General features: G+C 49.6%; 1 protein-coding gene across 6 annotated transcripts in view; it reads left to right on the top strand.

Moving 5' to 3' along the window:
- The window catches only part of raph1a (Ras association (RalGDS/AF-6) and pleckstrin homology domains 1a), a 251460-nt gene that overhangs the window by 201132 nt on the left and 26902 nt on the right, over positions 1-23426 (top strand). For all 6 annotated transcript variants that reach the window (XR_008753629.1, XR_008753627.1, XR_008753628.1 and 3 more), the window contains 4 exons: positions 1198-1308; positions 6754-6852; positions 10126-10246; positions 10910-11043. Coding sequence is in view for 3 of the 6 variants with exons in the window: in XM_055871903.1 (XP_055727878.1) it covers positions 1198-1308; positions 6754-6852; positions 10126-10246; positions 10910-11043 (465 nt within the window). In the remaining 3 variants the exon portion in view is untranslated. The remainder of the gene's footprint in view (positions 1-1197; positions 1309-6753; positions 6853-10125; positions 10247-10909; positions 11044-23426) is intronic.

Raw genomic sequence — 23426 nt, 5'->3', positions numbered from 1 at the left:
GACTAACCTGTACTCAGCCAAGGTACATCCCTGGATCACACTGACTAACCTGTACTCAGCCAAGGTACGTCCCTGGATCACACTGACTAACCTGTACTCAGCCAAGGTACGTCCCTGGATCACACTGACTAACCTGTACTCAGCCAAGGTACGTCCCTGGATCACACTGACTAACCTGTACTCAGCCAAGGTACGTCTGGAACAAACTGACTTGCTGGCTAACTCTCTCACTCCCCGGCCCTGTCTCCTCTCTCTCACTCCCCGGCTCTGTCTCCTCTCACTCCCTCCCTGGCCCTCTCACTCCCTCCCCAGCCCTCTCTCTCTCACTCCCCGGCGCTGTCTCCTCTCTCTCTCACTCCCGGCCCTGTCTCCTCTCTCTCTCCCCGGCCCTGTCTCCTCTCTCTCTCTCCCCTGCTCTGTCTCCTCTCTCTCTCTCTCACTCCCCGGCCCTGTCTCTCCTCTCTCTCTCACTCCCCGGCCCTGTCTCTCCTCTCTCTCACTCGCCGGGCCTGTCTCCTCTCTCTCTCACTCCCCGGGCCTGTCTCCTCTCTCTCTCACTCCCCGGCCCTGTCTTCTCTCTCTCTCTCACTCCCCGGCCCTGTCTTCTCTCTCTCTCTCACTCCCCGGCCCTGTCTCCTCTCTCTCACTCCCCGGCCCTGTCTCCTCTCTCTCACTCCCCGTCCCTGTCTCCTCTCTCTCACTCCCCGGCCCTGTCTCTCTCTCTCTCACTCCCCGGCCCTGTCTCCTCTCTCTCACTCCCCGGCCCTGTCTCTCTCTCTCTCACTCCCCGGCCCTGTCTCTCTCTCTCTCTGTGTGTGTGTGTGTGTGTGTGTGTGTGTGTGTGTGTGTGTGTGTGTGGGTGTGTGTGTGTATAGCGCAGTACTTCATAAAGGATGAGACTATAATACAGTACATTATAAAGTGGGTAAAACAAGTACGTAAGCATTATTACAGTGACCAGTGTTCAATGACTACGTACAAAGGGCAACAGTCTTGTACTGTGCAGGGTTAAGTACTGGGCGGAGGAGTGATTGAGTATTTACCCGTCTGACGTCCTTGTAGATATGAAAGATGATCAATGTCCCTCTAAGTCAATCTTCTGTAGAACGCCACCCAGTGGACAGTGCGGTGAGGTAAAAGCCATGACAGTCAACTCTAAATCCTTCATCTCTCTTCTCTCTCTCTCCCGGCTGACAGGCTTCCAGAGAACTGGTGTGTTTCCTCCAGCTGGATCATGTCAATGTGTACAACGGACAGGACTATCGCAGCAAGTACAAGGCCCCCACAGACTACTGCCTGGCCCTCAAGGTGAGATCAAACACCTGACCTACACACTACACACCCTGCTACCACTACCACAACTACCACCACAGACTACTGCCTGGCCCTCAAGGTGAGATCAAACACCTGACCTACACACTACACACCCTGCTATCACTACTACAACTACCACCACAGACTACTGCCTGGCCCTCAAGGTGAGAGGAAACACCAAGGGGGTATACCAAATTGCACCCTATTCCCTAGATAGTGCACTACTTTTAATCAGGACCCATAGGGAATAGTGTGCCATTTGGAACGCTGGTGTTGGCGCTGACAACACCTGACTTCCACATTCCCTGTTGCCACTAGACCAGTACCACCTGCAATACTCTGTTGCTATAGTAACACTACTACCACCTAGCAACACTACCACCTAGCCATAACCTCACAGACTACTACTACTACTACTACTACTACCAACCAAACTACTACTACCACTACCACTAAAACTACTACTACCACTAAAACTACTACCACTAAAACTACTACTACCACTAAAACTACTACTACCACTAAAACTACTACTACCACTAAAACTACTACCACTAAAACTACTACTACCACTAAAACTACTACCACTAAAACTACTACTACCACTAAAACTACTACCACTAAAACTACTACCACTAAAACTACTACTACTACTACCACTAAAACTACTACTACCACTAAAACTACTACTACCACTAAAACTACTACTACTACCACTAAAACTACTACTACCACTAAAACTACTACTATTACTACCACTAAAACTACTACTACCACTAAAACTACTACCACTAAAACTACTACTACCACTAAAACTACTACCACTAAAACTACTACCACTAAAACTACTACTACTACTACCACTAAAACTACTACTACTACCACTAAAACTACTACTACTACCACTAAAACTACTACTACCACTAAAACTACTACTATTACTACCACTAAAACTACTACTACCACTAAAACTACTACTATTACTACCACTAAAACTACTACTATTACTACCACTAAAACTACTACTACTACTACCACTAAAACTACTACTACCACTAAAACTACTACCACTAAAACTACTACCACTAAAACTACTACCACTAAAACTACTACCACTAAAACTACTACTACCACTAAAACTACTACCACTAAAACTACTACCACTAAAACTACTACTACCACTAAAACTTCTACTACTACCACTAAAACTACTACCACTAAAACTACTACTATTACTATCACTAAAACTACTACTACTACTAAAACTACTACCACTAAAACTACTACCACTAAAACTACTACTACTACTACCACTAAAACTACTACCACTAAAACTACTACCACTAAAACTACTACCACTAAAACTACTACTACTACCACTAGAACTACTACTATTACTACCACTACTACCACTAAAACTACTACTATTACTACCACTAAAACTACTACTATTACTACCACTAAAACTACTACTATTACTACCACTAAAACTACTACTACCACTAAAACTACTACTACCACTAAAACTACTACTATTACTATCACTAAAACTACTACTATTACTACCACTAAAACTACTACTACCACTAAAACTACTACTACCACTAAAACTACTACTACTACTACTACTACCACTAAAACTACTACTACTACTACCACTAAAACTACTACTACCACTAAAACTACTACCACTAAAACTACTACCACTAAAACTACTACTACTACTACTACCACTAAAACTACTACTACCACTAAAACTACTACTACTACCACTAAAACTACTACTACCACTAAAACTACTACTATTACTACCACTAAAACTACTACTACCACTAAAACTACTACCACTAAAACTACTACTACCACTAAAACTACTACCACTAAAACTACTACCACTAAAACTACTACTACTACTACCACTAAAACTACTACTACCACTAAAACTACTACTACTACCACTAAAACTACTACTACCACTAAAACTACTACTATTACTACCACTAAAACTACTACTACCACTAAAACTACTACTATTACTACCACTAAAACTACTACTATTACTACCACTAAAACTACTACTACTACTACCACTAAAACTACTACTACCACTAAAACTACTACCACTAAAACTACTACCACTAAAACTACTACTACCACTAAAACTACTACTACCACTAAAACTACTACCACTAAAACTACTACCACTAAAACTACTACTACCACTAAAACTACTACTACTACCACTAAAACTACTACCACTAAAACTACTACTATTACTATCACTAAAACTACTACTACTACTAAAACTACTACCACTAAAACTACTACCACTAAAACTACTACTACTACTACCACTAAAACTACTACCACTAAAACTACTACCACTAAAACTACTACCACTAAAACTACTACTACTACCACTAGAACTACTACTATTACTACCACTACTACCACTAAAACTACTACTATTACTACCACTAAAACTACTACTATTACTACCACTAAAACTACTACTATTACTACCACTAAAACTACTACTACCACTAAAACTACTACTACCACTAAAACTACTACTATTACTATCACTAAAACTACTACTATTACTACCACTAAAACTACTACTACCACTAAAACTACTACTACTACTACTACTACCACTAAAACTACTACTACTACTACCACTAAAACTACTACTACCACTAAAACTACTACCACTAAAACTACTACCACTAAAACTACTACTACTACTACTACCACTAAAACTACTACTACCACTAAAACTACTACTACTACCACTAAAACTACTACTACCACTAAAACTACTACCACTAAAACTACTACTACCACTAAAACTACTACCACTAAAACTACTACTACCACTAAAACTACTACTACTACCACTAAAACTACTACCACTAAAACTACTACTATTACTATCACTAAAACTACTACTACTACTAAAACTACTACCACTAAAACTACTACCACTAAAACTACTACTACTACTACCACTAAAACTACTACCACTAAAACTACTACCACTAAAACTACTACCACTAAAACTACTACTACTACTACCACTACTACCACTAGAACTACTACTATTACTACCACTACTACCACTAAAACTACTACCACTAAAACTACTACTACTACCACTAAAACTACTACTACCACTACTACCACTAACACTTATACTACTACCGTTAAAACTACTACTACTACCACTAAAACTACTACTACCACTACTACTACTACCACTAAAACGACTACTACGACTACCACTAAAACTACTACTATTACTACCACTAAAACTACTACTATTACTACCACTAAAACTACTACTATTACTACCACTAAAACTACTACTATTACTACCACTAAAACTACTACTATTACTACCACTAAAACTACTACTACTACTACCACTAAAACTACTACTACCACTAAAACTACTACTACCACTAAAACTACTACCACTAAAACTACTACTACCACTAATACTACTACCACTAAAACTACTACCACTAAAACTACTACTACCACTAAAACTACTACTACCACTAAAACTACTACTACTACCACTAAAACTACTACCACTAAAACTACTACTATTACTATCACTAAAACTACTACTACTACTAAAACTACTACCACTAAAACTACTACCACTAAAACTACTACTACTACTACCACTAAAACTACTACCACTAAAACTACTACCACTAAAACTACTACCACTAAAACTACTACTACTACTACCACTACTACCACTAGAACTACTACTATTACTACCACTACTACCACTAAAACTACTACCACTAAAACTACTACTACTACCACTAAAACTACTACTACCACTACTACCACTAACACTTATACTACTACCGTTAAAACTACTACTACTACCACTAAAACTACTACTACCACTACTACTACTACCACTAAAACGACTACTACGACTACCACTAAAACTACTACTACTACTACCACTAAAACTACTACTACTACCACTACTACTACCACTAAAACTACTACCACTAAAACTATTACTACCACTAAAACTACTACTACCACTACTACCACTAAAACTACTACTACCACTAAAACTACTACTACCACTACTACCACTAAAACTACTACCACTAAAACTACTACTACTACTACCACTAAAACTACTACTGCTACCACTAAAACTACTACTACTACTACCACTACTACTACCACTAAAACTACTACCACTACTACTACCACTAAAACTACTACTACTACTACTACTACTACTACTACTACTACTACTACTACTACCACTAAAACTACTACCACTACTACTACCATTAAAACTACTACTACTACTACTGCCACTAAAACGTCTACTACTACTACTACTACTACTACTACTACCACTAAAACTACTACTACTACTACCACTAAAACTACTACTACCACTACTACTACTACCACTAAAACTACTACTAACACTACTACTACTACCACTAAAACTACTACTCTACTACTACTATTACTACCACTAAAACTACTACTACACCACCACTACTACTACTACTACTACTACCACTAAAACTACTACTACACCACTACTACTACTACTACTACTACTACTACTACTACTACTACTACTACTACTACTACTACCACTAAACTACTACTAACACACATGTATTATATTGTAAAAATAAAGAACTGAATGAAATGGGGAAAAATGCACCAAATAATTTTTTCATCTTCAACATAGAAATTCTGCCAAAAATAATTGACTGAAACTTGACGAAGTCAAACATGACAGTAGAGAGGCTATATACAGTAGAGGGGCTATATACAGTAGAGGGGCTATATACAGTAGAGGGGCTATATACAGTAGAGGGGCTATATACAGTAGAGGGGCTATATACAGTAGAGGGGCTATATACAGTAGAGGGGCTATATACAGTAGAGGGGCTCTATACAGTAGAGGGGCTCTATACAGTAGAGGGGCTCTATACAGTAGAGGGGCTCTATACAGTAGAGGGGCTCTATACAGTAGAGGGGCTCTATACAGTAGAGGGGCTCTATACAGTAGCGGGGCTCTATACAGTAGCGGGGCTCTATACAGTAGCGGGGCTCTATACAGTAGCGGGGCTCTATACAGTAGCGGGGCTCTATACAGTAGCGGGGCTCTATACAGTAGAGGGGCTCTATACAGTAGCGGGGCTCTATACAGTAGCGGGGCTCTATACAGTAGCGGGGCTATAGTTGGGCTGGGGTTTTAGCCCATTTCATCTTGCTTAACCCAATACTAAAACAGTGCCTCATTTTGTCAGCAGAATCTGTCCATGAGAGATTATAGTTCATTTAAAGAAACAAATGAGAGAAATCCCAGCATTCTATTATTGTGATGCGTGGTCTTTAACATGTCCCATTGTCTCTCTGTCTGTCCAGCATCCTCAGATCCAGAAGAAATCCCAGTACATCAAGTACCTGTGTTGTAATGATGTCAGAACTCTACACCAGTGGATCAATGGGATACGCATCGCCAAGGTAACGCTACGTTACCTCAGCAACAACTTAACGAGAGAGAGAGAGAGAGAGAGAGTAATGGAAAGCAGAGCCATAGTCTGGGTTCTCACAGAAACATCTTGGACAGAATACCTCAATGTCCAAACTCAAAAGATGTGGGAACGTCTGACAAAGCTGGGGTGTATTCACTAGGGCCCAAACAGAAGCAAGCGGAATGAAACGGGGAGGGACATACCTGAATTTGTTCAATAGAAACTCTTGTTCTCGTTGCAAAACGTTTTATACTTGGAGCAAACCATTTTGCTGAGGAAACCAACTGAGTGCACCCCTGATGTCTGTTTCTGACTGGCTAATGAATACACCTGACCGACTAATGAATACACCTGAAAGACTAATGAATACACCTGACCGACTAATGAATACACCTGACCGACTAATGAATACACCTGACCGACTAATGAATACACCTGACCGACTAATGAATACACCTGAAAGACTAATGAATACACCTGACCGACTAATGAATACACCTGACCGACTAATGAATACACCTGACCGACTAATGAATACACCTGCCCGACTAATGAATACACCTGAAAGACTAATGAATACACCTGACCGACTAACGAATACACCTGACCAACTAACGAAGACACCTGACCAACTAACGAAGACACCTGACCGACTAACGAATACACCTGACCGACTAACGAATACACCTGCCCGACTAACGAATACACCTGACCGGCTAATGAATACACATGACCGGCTAATGAATACACATGACCGGCTAATGAATACACCTGCCCGGCTAATGAATACACCTGACCGGCTAATGAATACACCTGACCGGCTAATGAATACACCTGACCGGCTAATGAATACACCTGACCGGCTAATGAATACACCTGACCGGCTAATGAATACACCTGACCGGCTAATGAATACACCTGACCGACTAATGAATACACCTGACCGGCTAATGAATACACCTGAAAGACTAATGAATACACCTGACCGGCTAATGAATACACCTGAAAGACTAATGAATACACCTGACCGACTAATGAATACACCTGACCGGCTAATGAATACACCTGACCGACTAATGAATACACATGACCGGCTAATGAATACACCTGAAAGACTAATGAATACACATGACCGGCTAATGAATACACCTGAAAGACTAATGAATACACCTGAAAGACTAATGAATACACATGACCGGCTAATGAATACACCTGAAAGACTAATGAATACACATGACCGGCTAATGAATACACCTGAAAGACTAATGAATACACCTGACCGGCTAATGAATTCACCTGACCGGCTAATGAATACACCTGAAAGACTAATGAATACACCTGACCGACTAATGAATACACATGACCGGCTAATGAATACACCTGAAAGACTAATGAATACACATGACCGGCTAATGAATACACCTGAAAGACTAATGAATACACCTGAAAGACTAATGAATACACATGACCGGCTAATGAATACACCTGAAAGACTAATGAATACACATGACCGGCTAATGAATACACCTGAAAGACTAATGAATACACCTGACCGGCTAATGAATTCACCTGACCGGCTAATGAATACACCTGACCGCCTAATGAATACACCTGACCGCCTAATGAATACACCTGACCGCCTAACGAATACACCTGACCGGCTAATGAATACACCTGACCGGCTAATGAATACACCTGACCGGCTAATGAATACACCTGACTTGCTAATGAATACACCTGACCGGCTAATGAATACACCTGACCGGCTAATGAATACACCTGACCGGCTAATGAATACACCTGACCGGCTAATGAATACACCTGACCGGCTAATGAATACACCTGACCGGCTAATGAATACACCTGACCGGCTAATGAATACACCTGACCGGCTAATGAATACACCTGACCGGCTAATGAATACACCTGACCGACTAATGAATACACCTGACCGGCTAATGAATACACCTGAAAGACTAATGAATACACCTGACCGGCTAATGAATACACCTGAAAGACTAATGAATACACCTGACCGACTAATGAATACACCTGACCGGCTAATGAATACACCTGACCGACTAATGAATACACATGACCGGCTAATGAATACACCTGATAGACTAATGAATACACATGACCGGCTAATGAATACACCTGAAAGACTAATGAATACACCTGAAAGACTAATGAATACACATGACCGGCTAATGAATACACCTGAAAGACTAATGAATACACATGACCGGCTAATGAATACACCTGAAAGACTAATGAATACACCTGACCGGCTAATGAATTCACCTGACCGGCTAATGAATACACCTGAAAGACTAATGAATACACCTGACCGACTAATGAATACACATGACCGGCTAATGAATACACCTGAAAGACTAATGAATACACATGACCGGCTAATGAATACACCTGAAAGACTAATGAATACACCTGAAAGACTAATGAATACACATGACCGGCTAATGAATACACCTGAAAGACTAATGAATACACATGACCGGCTAATGAATACACCTGAAAGACTAATGAATACACCTGACCGGCTAATGAATTCACCTGACCGGCTAATGAATACACCTGAAAGACTAATGAATACACCTGACCGGCTAACGAATACACCTGACCGGCTAACGAATACACCTGACCGCCTAACGAATACACCTGACCGCCTAATGAATACACCTGACCGCCTAATGAATACACCTGACCGGCTAACGAATACACCTGACCGGCTAACGAATACACCTGACCGGCTAACGAATACACCTGACCGGCTAACGAGTACACCTGACCGGCTAACGAATACACCTGCCCGACTAACGAATACACCTGCCCGACTAACGAATACACCTGCCCTACTAACGAATACACCTGCCCGACTAACGAATACACCTGACCGACTAACGAATACACCTGCCCGACTAACGAATACACCTGCCCGACTAACGAATACACCTGCCCGACTAACGAATACACCTGACCGGCTAACGAATACACCTGACCGACTAACGAATACACCTGACCGGCTAACGAATACACTTGACCGGCTAACGAGTACACCTGACCGACTAACGAATACACCTGACCGGCTAACGAATACACTTGACCGGCTAACGAGTACACCTGACCGACTAACGAATACACTTGACCGGCTAATGAATACACCTGCCCGACTAATGAATACACCTGACCGGCTAATGAATACACCTCTCTGTTGACCTATGTATCTCTGTGTCTCCAGTACGGGAAGACCCTGTATGTGAACTACCAGGAGGCTATGAAGAGGACTGAGGCAGCCTACGACTGGTCCTCTCTCTCTAGCTCCTCTATCAAGTCTGGATCCAGCTCCTCCAGCCTGCCTGGTGAGGGTTGGTGGACAGACACACATCTACAACACAACACACAGTATAGCAAGGCTGAGGTCTATTTTTTTATCTCAATTCAGTCATTTCAGGAAGTACAATTTCAGAATGTTCAGTTTACTTCCTGAAATTACTGAATTCAACTTGATTAGACACCAACCCTGCAGCAGTTACCCACTGACTTAGCGGTATGTTATGCGATTTCTACTTGCTCTAACTCTCTCTCTCCTCTCCCTCCCTCTCTCTCTCAATCCCTCCCTCCTTCCCCTCTCTCTCCTCTCCTCTCCCTCCCTCCTTCCCTCCCTCTCCTCTCTCTTTATTTCTCTCCTTCCCTCTCTCTCTCTCTCTTTCTTTCTCTCCTTCCCTCCCTCTCCTCTCTCTCTCTCTCTTTCTTTCTCTCCTTCCCTCCCTCTCCTCTCTCTCTCTCTCTTTCTTTCTCTCCTTCCCTCCTTCCCTCTCTCTCTCTCTTTCTTTCTCTCATTCCCTCCTTCCCTCTCTCTCTCTCTCTCTCTCTCTCTCTCTCTCTCTCTCTCTCTCTCTCTCTTTCTTTCTCTTTCTCTCCCTCCCTCTCTCTCTCTCTCTTTCTTTCTCTTTCTCTCCTTCCCGCCCGCCCTCCCCCTCTCTCTCCTCTCCCTCCCTCCCTCCCTCCCTCTCTCCCTCCAGAGTCCCAGTCGACCCACTGCAGTAGTGATAGTGGTGTTGCTGTGTCAGAGAACAACCTGTCAGGCCACAGCCGCTCTCAGAGCCAGGTCAGCTCCATCTTCTCCGAGGCCTGGAAGAGAGGCACCCAGGATGAGGTACCGCCTCCTGCTGACATCCTCACCTTACCCTTTGACCTGTCTCAGTATTCCTCCCCTTACCCTTTGACCTGTCTCAGTATTCCTCACCTTACCCTTTGACCTGTCTCAGTATTCCTCACCTTACCCTTTGACCTGTCTCAGTATTCCTCACCTTACCCTTTGACCTGTCTCAGTATTCCTCACCTTACCCTTTGACCTGTCTCAGTATTCCTCACCTTACCCTTTGACCTGTCTCAGTATTCCTCACCTTACCCTTTGACCTGTCTCAGTATTCCTCACCTTACCCTGTCACCTGTCTCTATTGATCTGTCTCAGTATTCCTCACCTTACCCTGTCACCTGTCTCTATTGACCTGACTCAGTAATCCTCACCTTACCCTGTCACCTGTCTCTATTGACCTGACTCAGTAATCCTCACCTTACCCTGTCACCTGTCTCTATTGACCTGTCTCAGTATTCCTCACCTTACCCTGTCACCTGTCTCTATTGACCTGTCTCAGTATTCCTCACCTTACCCTGTCACCTGTCTCTATTGACCTGTCTCAGTATTCCTCACCTTACCCTGTCACCTGTCTCTATTGACCTGTCTCAGTATTCCTCACCTTACCCTGTCACCTGTCTCTATTGACCTGTCTCAGTATTCCTCACCTTACCCTGTCACCTGTCTCTATTGATCTGTCTCAGTATTCCTCACCTTACCCTGTCACCTGTCTCTATTGACCTGACTCAGTAATCCTCACCTTACCCTGTCACCTGTCTCTATTGACCTGACTCAGTATTCCTCACCTTACCCTGTCACCTGTCTCTATTGACCTGACTCAGTAATCCTCACCTTACCCTGTCACCTGTCTCTATTGACCTGACTCAGTATTCCTCACCTTACCCTGTCACCTGTCTCAGTATTCCTCACCTTACCCTGTCACCTGTCTCTATTGACCTGTCTCAGTATTCCTCACCTTACCCTGTCACCTGTCTCTATTGACCTGTCTCAGTATTCCTCACCATACCCTGTCACCTGTCTCTATTGACCTGACTCAGTATTCCTCACCTTACCCTGTCACCTGTCTCTATTGACCTGACTCAGTATTCCTCACCATACCCTGTCACCTGTCTCTATTGACCTGTCTCAGTATTCCTCACCTTACCCTGTCACCTGTCTCTATTGACCTGACTCAGTAATCCTCACCTTACCCTGTCACCTGTCTCTATTGACCTGACTCAGTATTCCTCACCTTACCCTGTCACCTGTCTCTATTGACCTGTCTCAGTATTCCTCACCTTACCCTGTCACCTGTCTCTATTGACCTGCCTCAGTATTCCTCACCTTACCCTTTGACCTGACTCAGTATTCCTCACCTTACCCTGTCACCTGACTCAGTATTCCTCACCTTACCCTGTCACCTGTCTCTATTGACCTCCCTCACTATTAGGAGAGGGACTGAGGTTTGAGGTTAGGGGAGGGACTGAGGGTTGAGGTTAGGGGAGGGACTGAGGGTTGAGGTTAGGGGAGGGACTGAGGTTTGAGGTTAGGGGAGGGACTGAGGTTTGAGGTTAGGGGAGGGACCGAGGTTTGAGGTTAGGGGAGGGACTGAGGTTTGAGGTTAGGGGAGGGACTGAGGTTTGAGGTTAGGGGAGGGGCTGAGGGTTGAGGTTAGGGGAGGGACTGAGGGTTGAGGTTAGGGGAGGGACTGAGGGTTGAGGTTAGGGGAGGGGAGGGACTGAGGGTTGAGGTTAGGGGATGGACTGAGGGTTGAGGTTAGGGGAGGGACTGAGGGTTGAGGTTAGGGGAGGGACTGAGGGTTGAGGTTAGGGGAGGGACAGAGGGTTGAGGTTAGGGGAGGGACTGAGGGTTGAGGTTAGGGGAGGGACTGAGGGTTGAGGTTAGGGGAGGGACTAAGGGTTGAGGTTAGGGGAGGGACTAAGGGTTGAGGTTTGGGGAGGGACTGAGGGTTGAGGTTAGGGGAGGGTTGAGGGGAGGGGGGGACTGAGGTTTGAGGTTAGGGGGGACTGAGGGTTGAGGTTAGGGGAGGGACTGAGGTTTGAGGTTAGGGGGGGACTGAGGGTTGAGGTTAGGGGAGGGGTTGAGGTTAGGGGAGGGGTTAAGGTTAGGGGAGGGACTGAGGTTTGAGGTTAGGGGAGGGACTGAGGGTTGAGGTTAGGGGAGGGACTGAGGTTAGGGGAGGGACTGAGGTTTGAGGAGGGACTGAGGGTTGAGGTTAGGGGAGGGACTGAGGGTTGAGGTTAGGGGAGGGACTGAGGGTTGAGGTTAGGGGAGGGACTGATGGTTGAGGTTAGGGGAGGGACTGAGGTTTGAGGTTAGGGGAGGGACTGAGGTTAGGGGAGGGACTGAGGTTAGGGGAGGGACTGAGGTTTGAGGAGGGACTGAGGTTTGAGGTTAGGGGAGGGACTGAGGGTTGAGGTTAGGGGAGGGACTGATGGTTGAGGTTAGGGGAGGGACTGAGGTTTGAGGTTAGGAGAGGGACTGAGGGTTGAGGTTAGGGGAGGGACTGAGGGTTGAGGTTAGAGGAGGGACTGAGGTTTGAGGTTAGGGGAGGGACTGAGGGTTGAGGTTAGGGGAGGGACTGAGGGTTGAGGTTAGGGGTGGGACTGAGGGTTGAGGTTAGGGGAGGGACTGAGGGTTGAGGTTAGGGGAGGGACTGAGGGTTGAGGTTAGAGGAGGGACTGAGGTTTGAGGTTAGGGGAGGGACTGAGGTTTGAGGTTAGGGGAGGGACTGAGGGTTGAGGTTAGGGGAGGGACTGAGGGTTGAGGTTAGGGGAGGGACTGAGGGTTGAGGTTAAGGGAGGGACTGAGGTTTGAGGTTAGGGGAGGGACTGAGGGTTGAGGTTAGGGGAGGGACTGAGGGTTGAGGTTAGGGGAGGGACTGAGGGTTGAGGTTAGGGGAGGGACTGAGGGTTGAGGTTAGGGGAGGGACTGAGGGTTGAGGTTAGGGGAGGGACTGAGGGTTGAGGTTAGGGGAGGGACTGAGGGTTGAGGTTAGGGGAGGGACTGAGGGTTGAGGTTAGGGGAGGGACTGAGGGTTGAGGTTAGGGGAGGGACTGAGATTTGAAGTTAGGGGAGGGACTGAGGTTTGAGGTTAGGGGAGGGGTTAAGGTTAGGGGAGGGACTGAGGGTTGAAGTTAGGGGAGGGACTGAGGTTTGAAGTTAGGGGAGGGACTGAGGTTTGAGTTTAGGGGAGGGACTGAGGTTTGAGGTTAGGGGAGGGACTGAGGTTTGAGGTTAGGGGAGGGACTGAGGGTTGAGGTTAGGGGAGGGACTGAGGGTTGAGGTTAGGGGAGGGACTGAGGGTTGAGGTTAGGGGAGGGACTGAGGGTTGAGGTTAGGGGAGGGACTGAGGGTTGAGGTTAGGGGAGGGACTGAGGGTTGAGGTTAGGGGAGGGACTGAGGGTTGAGGTTAGGGGAGGGACTGAGGGTTGAGGTTAGAGGAGGGACTGAGGTTTGAGGTTAGGGGAGGGACTGAGGGTTGAGGTTAGGGGAGGGACTGAGGGTTGAGGTTAGGGGAGGGACTGAGGGTTGAGGTTAAGGGAGGGACTGAGATTTGAGGTTAGGGGAGGGACTGAGATTTGAGGTTAGGGGAGGGACTGAGGTTTGAGGTTAGGGGAGGGACTGAGGTTTGAGGTTAGGGGAGGGACTGAGGTTTGAGGTTAGGGGAGGGACTGAGGGTTGAGTTTAGGGGAGGGACTGAGAATTGAGTTTAGGGGAGGGGTTAAGGTTAGAGGAGGGACTGAGGGTTGAGGTTAGGGGAGGGACTGAGGTTAGGGGAGGGACTGAGGTTAGGGGAGGGACTGAGGTTTGAGGAGGGACTGAGGGTTGAGGTTAGGGGAGGGACTGAGGGTTGAGGTTAGGGGAGGGACTGATGGTTGAGGTTAGGGGAGGGACTGAGGTTTGAGGTTAGGGGAGGGACTGAGGTTTGAGGTTAGGGGAGGGACTGAGGTTAGGGGAGGGACTGAGGTTTGAGGAGGGACTGAGGGTTGAGGTTAGGGGAGGGACTGAGGGTTGAGGTTAGGGGAGGGACTGAGGGTTGAGGTTAGGGGAGGGACTGAGAATTGAGGTTAGGGGAGGGACTGAGGATTGAGGTTAGGGGAGGGACTGAGGGTTGAGGTTAGGGGAGGGACTGAGGGTTGAGGTTAGGGGAGGGACTGAGGTTTGAGGTTAGGGGAGGGACTGAGGTTTGAGGTTAGGGGAGGGACTGAGGGTTGAGGTTAGGGGAGGGACTGAGGGTTGAGGTTAGGGGAGGGACTGAGGGTTGAGGTTAAGGGAGGGACTGAGGGTTGAGGTTAGGGGAGGGACTGAGGGTTGAGGTTAGGGGAGGGACTGAGGGTTGAGGTTAGGGGAGGGACTGAGGGTTGAGGTTAGGGGAGGGACTGAGGGTTGAGGTTAGGGGAGGGACTGAGGGTTGAGGTTAGGGGAGGGACTGAGGTTTGAAGTTAGGGGAGGGACTGAGGTTTGAAGTTAGGGGAGGGACTGAGGTTTGAGTTTAGGGGAGGGACTGAGGGTTGAGGTTAGGGGAGGGACTGAGGGTTGAGGTTAGGGGAGGGACTGAGGTTTGAGGTTAGGGGAGGGACTGAGGTTTGAGGTTAGGGGAGGGACTGAGGTTAGGGGAGGGACTGAGGGTTGAGTTTAGGGGAGGGACTGAGGGTTGAGGTTAGGGGAGGGACTGAGGTTTGAAGTTAGGGGAGGGACTGAGGTTTGAGGTTAGGGGAGGGATTAAGGTTAGGGGAGGGACTGAGGGTGAGGTTAGGGGAGGGACTGAGGTTTGAAGTTAGGGGAGGGACTGAGGTTTGAAGTTAGGGGAGGGACTGAGGTTTGAGTTTAGGGGAGGGACTGAGGTTTGAGGTTAGGGGAGGGACTGAGGGTTGAGGTTAGGGGAGGGACTGAGGGTTGAGGTTAGGGGAGGGACTGAGGGTTGAGGTTAGGGGAGGGACTGAGGGTTGAGGTTAGGGGAGGGACTGAGGGTTGAGGTTAGGGGAGGGACTGAGGGTTGAGGTTAGAGGGACTGAGGTTTGAGGTTAGGGGAGGGACTGAGGGTTGAGGTTAGGGGAGGGACTGAGGGTTGAGGTTAGGGGAGGGACTGAGGGTTGAGGTTAGGGGAGGGACTGAGGGTTGAGGTTAAGGGAGGGACTGAGATTTGAGGTTAGGGGAGGGACTGAGATTTGAGGTTAGGGGAGGGACTGAGGGTTGAGGTTAGGGGAGGGACTGAGGGTTGAGGTTAGGGGAGGGACTGAGGGTTGAGGTTATGGGAGGGACTGAGGGTTGAGGTTAGAGGAGGGACTGAGGTTTGAGGTTAGGGGAGGGACTGAGGGTTGAGGTTAGGGGAGGGACTGAGGGTTGAGGTTAGGGGAGGGACTGAGGGTTGAGGTTAAGGGAGGGACTGAGATTTGAGGTTAGGGGAGGGACTGAGATTTGAGGTTAGGGGAGGGACTGAGGTTTGAGGTTAGGGGAGGGGTTAAGGTTTGAGGTTAGGGGAGGGGTTAAGGTTAGAGGAGGGACTGAGGGTTGAGGTTAGTGGAGGGACTGAGGGTTGAGGTTAGGGGAGGGACTGAGGTTAGGGGAGGGACTGAGGTTTGAGGAGGGACTGAGGGTTGAGGTTAGGGGAGGGACTGAGGGTTGAGGTTAGGGGAGGGACTGATGGTTGAGGTTAGGGGAGGGACTGAGGTTTGAGGTTAGGGGAGGGACTGAGGTTTGAGGTTAGGGGAGGGACTGAGGTTAGGGGAGGGACTGAGGTTAGGGGAGGGACTGAGGTTTGAGGAGGGACTGAGGGTTGAGGTTAGGGGAGGGACTGAGGGTTGATGTTAGGGGAGGGACTGAGGGTTGAGGTTAGGGGAGGGACTGAGAATTGAGGTTAGGGGAGGGACTGAGGGTTGAGGTTAGGGGAGGGACTGAGGGTTGAGGTTAGAGGAGGGACTGAGGTTTGAGGTTAGGGGAGGGACTGAGGGTTGAGGTTAGGGGAGGGACTGAGGGTTGAGGTTAGGGGAGGGACTGAGGGTTGAGGTTAAGGGAGGGACTGAGATTTGAGGTTAGGGGAGGGACTGAGATTTGAGGTTAGGGGAGGGACTGAGGTTTGAGGTTAGGGGAGGGACTGAGGTTTGAGGTTAGGGGAGGGACTGAGGTTTGAGGTTAGGGGAGGGACTGAGGGTTGAGTTTAGGGGAGGGACTGAGAGTTGAGTTTAGGGGAGGGGTTAAGGTTAGAGGAGGGACTGAGGGTTGAGGTTAGGGGAGGGACTGAGGTTAGGGGAGGGACTGAGGTTAGGGGAGGGACTGAGGTTAGGGGAGGGACTGAGGTTTGAGGAGGGACTGAGGGTTGAGGTTAGGGGAGGGACTGAGGGTTGAGGTTAGGGGAGGGACTGATGGTTGAGGTTAGGGGAGGGACTGAGGGTTGAGGTTAGGGGAGGGACTGAGGGTTGAGGTTAGGGGAGGGACTGAGAATTGAGGTTAGGGGAGGGACTGAGGATTGAGGTTAGGGGAGGGACTGAGGGTTGAGGTTAGGGGAGGGACTGAGGTTAGGGGAGGGACTGAGGTTAGGGGAGGGACTGAGGTTTGAGGAGGGACTGAGGGTTGAGGTTAGGGGAGGGACTGAGGGTTGATGTTAGGGGAGGGACTGAGGGTTGAGGTTAGGGGAGGGACTGAGGTTAGGGGAGGGACTAAGGTTTGAGGAGGGACTGAGGGTTGAGGTTAGGGGAGGGACTGAGGGTTGAGGTTAGGGGAGGGACTGATGGTTGAGGTTAGGGGAGGGACTGAGGTTTGAGGTTAGGGGAGGGACTGAGGTTTGAGGTTAGGGGAGGGACTGAGGTTAGGGGAGGGACTGAGGTTAGGGGAGGGACTGAGGTTTGAGGAGGGACTGAGGGTTGCGTTTAGGGGAGGGACTGAGGGTTGATGTTAGGGGAGGGACTGAGGGTTGAGGTTAGGGGAGGGACTGAGAATTGAGGTTAGGGGAGGGACTGAGGGTTGAGGTTAGGGGAGGGACTGAGGGTTGAGGTTAGAGGAGGGACTGAGGTTTGAGGTTAGGGGAGGGACTGAGGGTTGAGGTTAGGGGAGGGACTGAGGGTTGAGGTTAGGGGAGGGACTGAGGGTTGAGGTTAAGGGAGGGACTGAGATTTGAGGTTAGGGGAGGGACTGAGATTTGAGGTTAGGGGAGGGACTGAGGTTTGAGGTTAGGGGAGGGACTGAGGTTTGAGGTTAGGGGAGGGACTGAGGTTTGAGGTTAGGGGAGGGACTGAGGGTTGAGTTTAGGGGAGGGACTGAGAGTTGAGTTTAGGGGAGGGGTTAAGGTTAGAGGAGGGACTGAGGGTTGAGGTTAGGGGAGGGACTGAGGTTAGGGGAGGGACTGAGGTTAGGGGAGGGACTGAGGTTTGAGGAGGGACTGAGGGTTGAGGTTAGGGGAGGGACTGAGGGTTGAGGTTAGGGGAGGGACTGATGGTTGAGGTTAGGGGAGGGACTGAGGTTTGAGGTTAGGGGAGGGACTGAGGTTTGAGGTTAGGGGAGGGACTGAGGTTAGGGGAGGGACTGAGGTTTGAGGAGGGACTGAGGGTTGAGGTTAGGGGAGGGACTGAGGGTTGAGGTTAGGGGAGGGACTGAGGGTTGAGGTTAGGGGAGGGACTGAGAATTGAGGTTAGGGGAGGGACTGAGGCTTGAGGTTAGGGGAGGGACTGAGGGTTGAGGTTAGGGGAGGGACTGAGGGTTGAGGTTAGGGGAGGGACTGAGGTTTGAGGTTAGGGGAGGGACTGAGGTTTGAGGTTAGGGGAGGGACTGAGGGTTGAGGTTAGGGGAGGGACTGAGGGTTGAGGTTAGGGGAGGGACTGAGGGTTGAGGTTAAGGGAGGGACTGAGGGTTGAGGTTAGGGGAGGGACTGAGGGTTGAGGTTAGGGGAGGGACTGAGGGTTGAGGTTAGGGGAGGGACTGAGGGTTGAGGTTAGGGGAGGGACTGAGGGTTGAGGTTAGGGGAGGGACTGAGGTTTGAAGTTAGGGGAGGGACTGAGGTTTGAAGTTAGGGGAGGGACTGAGGTTTGAGTTTAGGGGAGGGACTGAGGTTTGAGGTTAGGGGAGGGACTGAGGGTTGAGGTTAGGGGAGGGACTGAGGGTTGAGGTTAGGGGAGGGACTGCGGTTTGAGGTTAGGGGAGGGACTGAGGTTTGAGGTTAGGGGAGGGACTGAGGTTAGGGGAGGGACTGAGGGTTGAGTTTAGGGGAGGGACTGAGGGTTGAGGTTAGGGGAGGGACTGAGGTTTGAAGTTAGGGGAGGGACTGAGGTTTGAGGTTAGGGGAGGGGTTGAGGTTAGGGGAGGGACTGAGGGTTGAGGTTAGGGGAGGGACTGAGGGTTGAGGTTAGGGGAGGGACTGAGGGTTGAGGTTAGGGGAGGGACTGAGGTTTGAAGTTAGGGGAGGGACTGAGGTTTGAAGTTAGGGGAGGGACTGAGGTTTGAGTTTAGGGGAGGGACTGAGGTTTGAGGTTAGGGGAGGGACTGAGGGTTGAGGTTAGGGGAGGGACTGAGGGTTGAGGTTAGGGGAGGGACTGCGGTTTGAGGTTAGGGGAGGGACTGAGGTTTGAGGTTAGGGGAGGGACTGAGGTTAGGGGAGGGACTGAGGGTTGAGTTTAGGGGAGGGACTGAGGGTTGAGGTTAGGGGAGGGACTGAGGTTTGAAGTTAGGGGAGGGACTGAGGTTTGAGGTTAGGGGAGGGGTTAAGGTTAGGGGAGGGACTGAGGGTTGAGGTTAGGGGAGGGACTGAGGTTTGAAGTTAGGGGAGGGACTGAGGTTTGAAGTTAGGGGAGGGACTGAGGTTTGAGTTTAGGGGAGGGACTGAGGTTTGAGGTTAGGGGAGGGACTGAGGGTTGAGGTTAGGGGAGGGACTGAGGGTTGAGGTTAGGGGAGGGACTGAGGGTTGAGGTTAGGGGAGGGACTGAGGGTTGAGGTTAGGGGAGGGACTGAGGGTTGAGGTTAGGGGAGGGACTGAGGGTTGAGGTTAGGGGAGGGACTGAGGGTTGAGGTTAGAGGGACTGAGGTTTGAGGTTAGGGGAGGGACTGAGGGTTGAGGTTAGGGGAGGGACTGAGGGTTGAGGTTAGGGGAGGGACTGAGGGTTGAGGTTAGGGGAGGGACTGAGGGTTGAGGTTAAGGGAGGGACTGAGATTTGAGGTTAGGGGAGGGACTGAGATTTGAGGTTAGGGGAGGGACTGAGGGTTGAGGTTAGGGGAGGGACTGAGGGTTGAGGTTAGGGGAGGGACTGAGGGTTGAGGTTATGGGAGGGACTGAGGGTTGAGGTTAGAGGAGGGACTGAGGTTTGAGGTTAGGGGAGGGACTGAGGGTTGAGGTTAGGGGAGGGACTGAGGGTTGAGGTTAGGGGAGGGACTGAGGGTTGAGGTTAAGGGAGGGACTGAGATTTGAGGTTAGGGGAGGGACTGAGGTTTGAGGTTAGGGGAGGGGTTAAGGTTAGAGGAGGGACTGAGGGTTGAGGTTAGTGGAGGGACTGAGGGTTGAGGTTAGGGGAGGGACTGAGGTTAGGGGAGGGACTGAGGTTTGAGGAGGGACTGAGGGTTGAGGTTAGGGGAGGGACTGAGGGTTGAGGTTAGGGGAGGGACTGATGGTTGAGGTTAGGGGAGGGACTGAGGTTTGAGGTTAGGGGAGGGACTGAGGTTTGAGGTTAGGGGAGGGACTGAGGTTAGGGGAGGGACTGAGGTTAGGGGAGGGACTGAGGTTTGAGGAGGGACTGAGGGTTGAGGTTAGGGGAGGGACTGAGGGTTGAGGTTAGGGGAGGGACTGAGGGTTGAGGTTAGGGGAGGGACTGAGAATTGAGGTTAGGGGAGGGACTGAGGCTTGAGGTTAGGGGAGGGACTGAGGGTTGAGGTTAGGGGAGGGACTGAGGGTTGAGGTTAGGGGAGGGACTGAGGTTTGAGGTTAGGGGAGGGACTGAGGTTTGAGGTTAGGGACTGAGGTTTGAGGTTAGGGGAGGGACTGAGGGTTGAGGTTAGGGGAGGGACTGAGGGTTGAGGTTAAGGGAGGGACTGAGGGTTGAGGTTAGGGGAGGGACTGAGGGTTGAGGTTAGGGGAGGGACTGAGGGTTGAGGTTAGGGGAGGGACTGAGGGTTGAGGTTAGGGGAGGAACTGAGGGTTGAGGTTAGGGGAGGGACTGAGGTTTGAAGTTAGGGGAGGGACTGAGGTTTGAAGTTAGGGGAGGGACTGAGGTTTGAGGTTAGGGGAGGGGTTAAGGTTAGGGGAGGGACTGAGGGTTGAGGTTAGGGGAGGGACTGAGGTTTGAAGTTAGGGGAGGGACTGAGGTTTGAGTTTAGGGGAGGGACTGAGGTTTGAGGTTAGGGGAGGGACTGAGGGTTGAGGTTAGGGGAGGGACTGAGGGTTGAGGTTAGGGGAGGGACTGAGGGTTGAGGTTAGGGGAGGGACTGAGGATTGAGGTTAGGGGAGGGACTGAGGGTTGAGGTTAGGGGAGGGACTGAGGGTTGAGGTTAGGGGAGGGACTGAGGGTTGAGGTTAGAGGGACTGAGGTTTGAGGTTAGGGGAGGGACTGAGGGTTGAGGTTAGGGGAGGGACTGAGGGTTGAGGTTAGGGGAGGGACTGAGGGTTGAGGTTAGGGGAGGGACTGAGGGTTGAGGTTAGGGGAGGGACTGAGGGTTGAGGTTAAGGGAGGGACTGAGATTTGAGGTTAGGGGAGGGACTGAGATTTGAGGTTAGGGGAGGGACTGAGGGTTGAGGTTAGGGGAGGGACTGAGGGTTGAGGTTAGGGGAGGGACTGAGGGTTGAGGTTATGGGAGGGACTGAGGGTTGAGGTTAGAGGAGGGACTGAGGTTTGAGGTTAGGGGAGGGACTGAGGGTTGAGGTTAGGGGAGGGACTGAGGGTTGAGGTTAGGGGAGGGACTGAGGGTTGAGGTTAAGGGAGGGACTGAGATTTGAGGTTAGGGGAGGGACTGAGGTTTGAGGTTAGGGGAGGGGTTAAGGTTAGAGGAGGGACTGAGGGTTGAGGTTAGTGGAGGGACTGAGGGTTGAGGTTAGGGGAGGGACTGAGGTTAGGGGAGGGACTGAGGTTTGAGGAGGGACTGAGGGTTGAGGTTAGGGGAGGGACTGAGGGTTGAGGTTAGGGGAGGGACTGATGGTTGAGGTTAGGGGAGGGACTGAGGTTTGAGGTTAGGGGAGGGACTGAGGTTTGAGGTTAGGGGAGGGACTGAGGTTAGGGGAGGGACTGAGGTTAGGGGAGGGACTGAGGTTTGAGGAGGGACTGAGGGTTGAGGTTAGGGGAGGGACTGAGGGTTGAGGTTAGGGGAGGGACTGAGGGTTGAGGTTAGGGGAGGGACTGAGAATTGAGGTTAGGGGAGGGACTGAGGCTTGAGGTTAGGGGAGGGACTGAGGATTGAGGTTAGGGGAGGGACTGAGGGTTGAGGTTAGGGGAGGGACTGAGGTTTGAGGTTAGGGGAGGGACTGAGGTTTGAGGTTAGGGGAGGGACTGAGGTTTGAGGTTAGGGGAGGGACTGAGGGTTGAGGTTAGGGGAGGGACTGAGGGTTGAGGTTAAGGGAGGGACTGAGGGTTGAGGTTAGGGGAGGGACTGAGGGTTGAGGTTAGGGGAGGGACTGAGGGTTGAGGTTAGGGGAGGGACTGAGGGTTGAGGTTAGGGGAGGGACTGAGGGTTGAGGTTAGGGGAGGGACTGAGGTTTGAAGTTAGGGGAGGGACTGAGGTTTGAAGTTAGGGGAGGGACTGAGGTTTGAGTTTAGGGGAGGGACTGAGGTTTGAGGTTAGGGGAGGGACTGAGGGTTGAGGTTAGGGGAGGGACTGAGGGTTGAGGTTAGGGGAGGGACTGAGGTTTGAGGTTAGGGGAGGGACTGAGGTTTGAGGTTAGGGGAGGGACTGAGGTTAGGGGAGGGACTGAGGGTTGAGTTTAGGGGAGGGACTGAGGGTTGAGGTTAGGGGAGGGACTGAGGTTTGAAGTTAGGGGAGGGACTGAGGTTTGAGGTTAGGGGAGGGGTTAAGGTTAGGGGAGGGACTGAGGGTTGAGGTTAGGGGAGGGACTGAGGTTTGAAGTTAGGGGAGGGACTGAGGTTTGAGTTTAGGGGAGGGACTGAGAATTGAGTTTAGGGGAGGGGTTAAGGTTAGAGGAGGGACTGAGGGTTGAGGTTAGGGGAGGGACTGAGGTTAGGGGAGGGACTGAGGTTAGGGGAGGGACTGAGGTTTGAGGAGGGACTGAGGGTTGAGGTTAGGGGAGGGACTGAGGGTTGAGGTTAGGGGAGGGACTGATGGTTGAGGTTAGGGGAGGGACTGAGGTTTGAGGTTAGGGGAGGGACTGAGGTTTGAGGTTAGGGGAGGGACTGAGGTTAGGGGAGGGACTGAGGTTTGAGGAGGGACTGAGGGTTGAGGTTAGGGGAGGGACT

The sequence above is a fragment of the Salvelinus fontinalis genome, chromosome 19, assembly GCF_029448725.1.
Source record: "Salvelinus fontinalis isolate EN_2023a chromosome 19, ASM2944872v1, whole genome shotgun sequence".
NCBI lineage: Eukaryota > Metazoa > Chordata > Actinopteri > Salmoniformes > Salmonidae > Salvelinus > Salvelinus fontinalis.
This window is presented reverse-complemented; position numbering and strand designations above follow the sequence as displayed.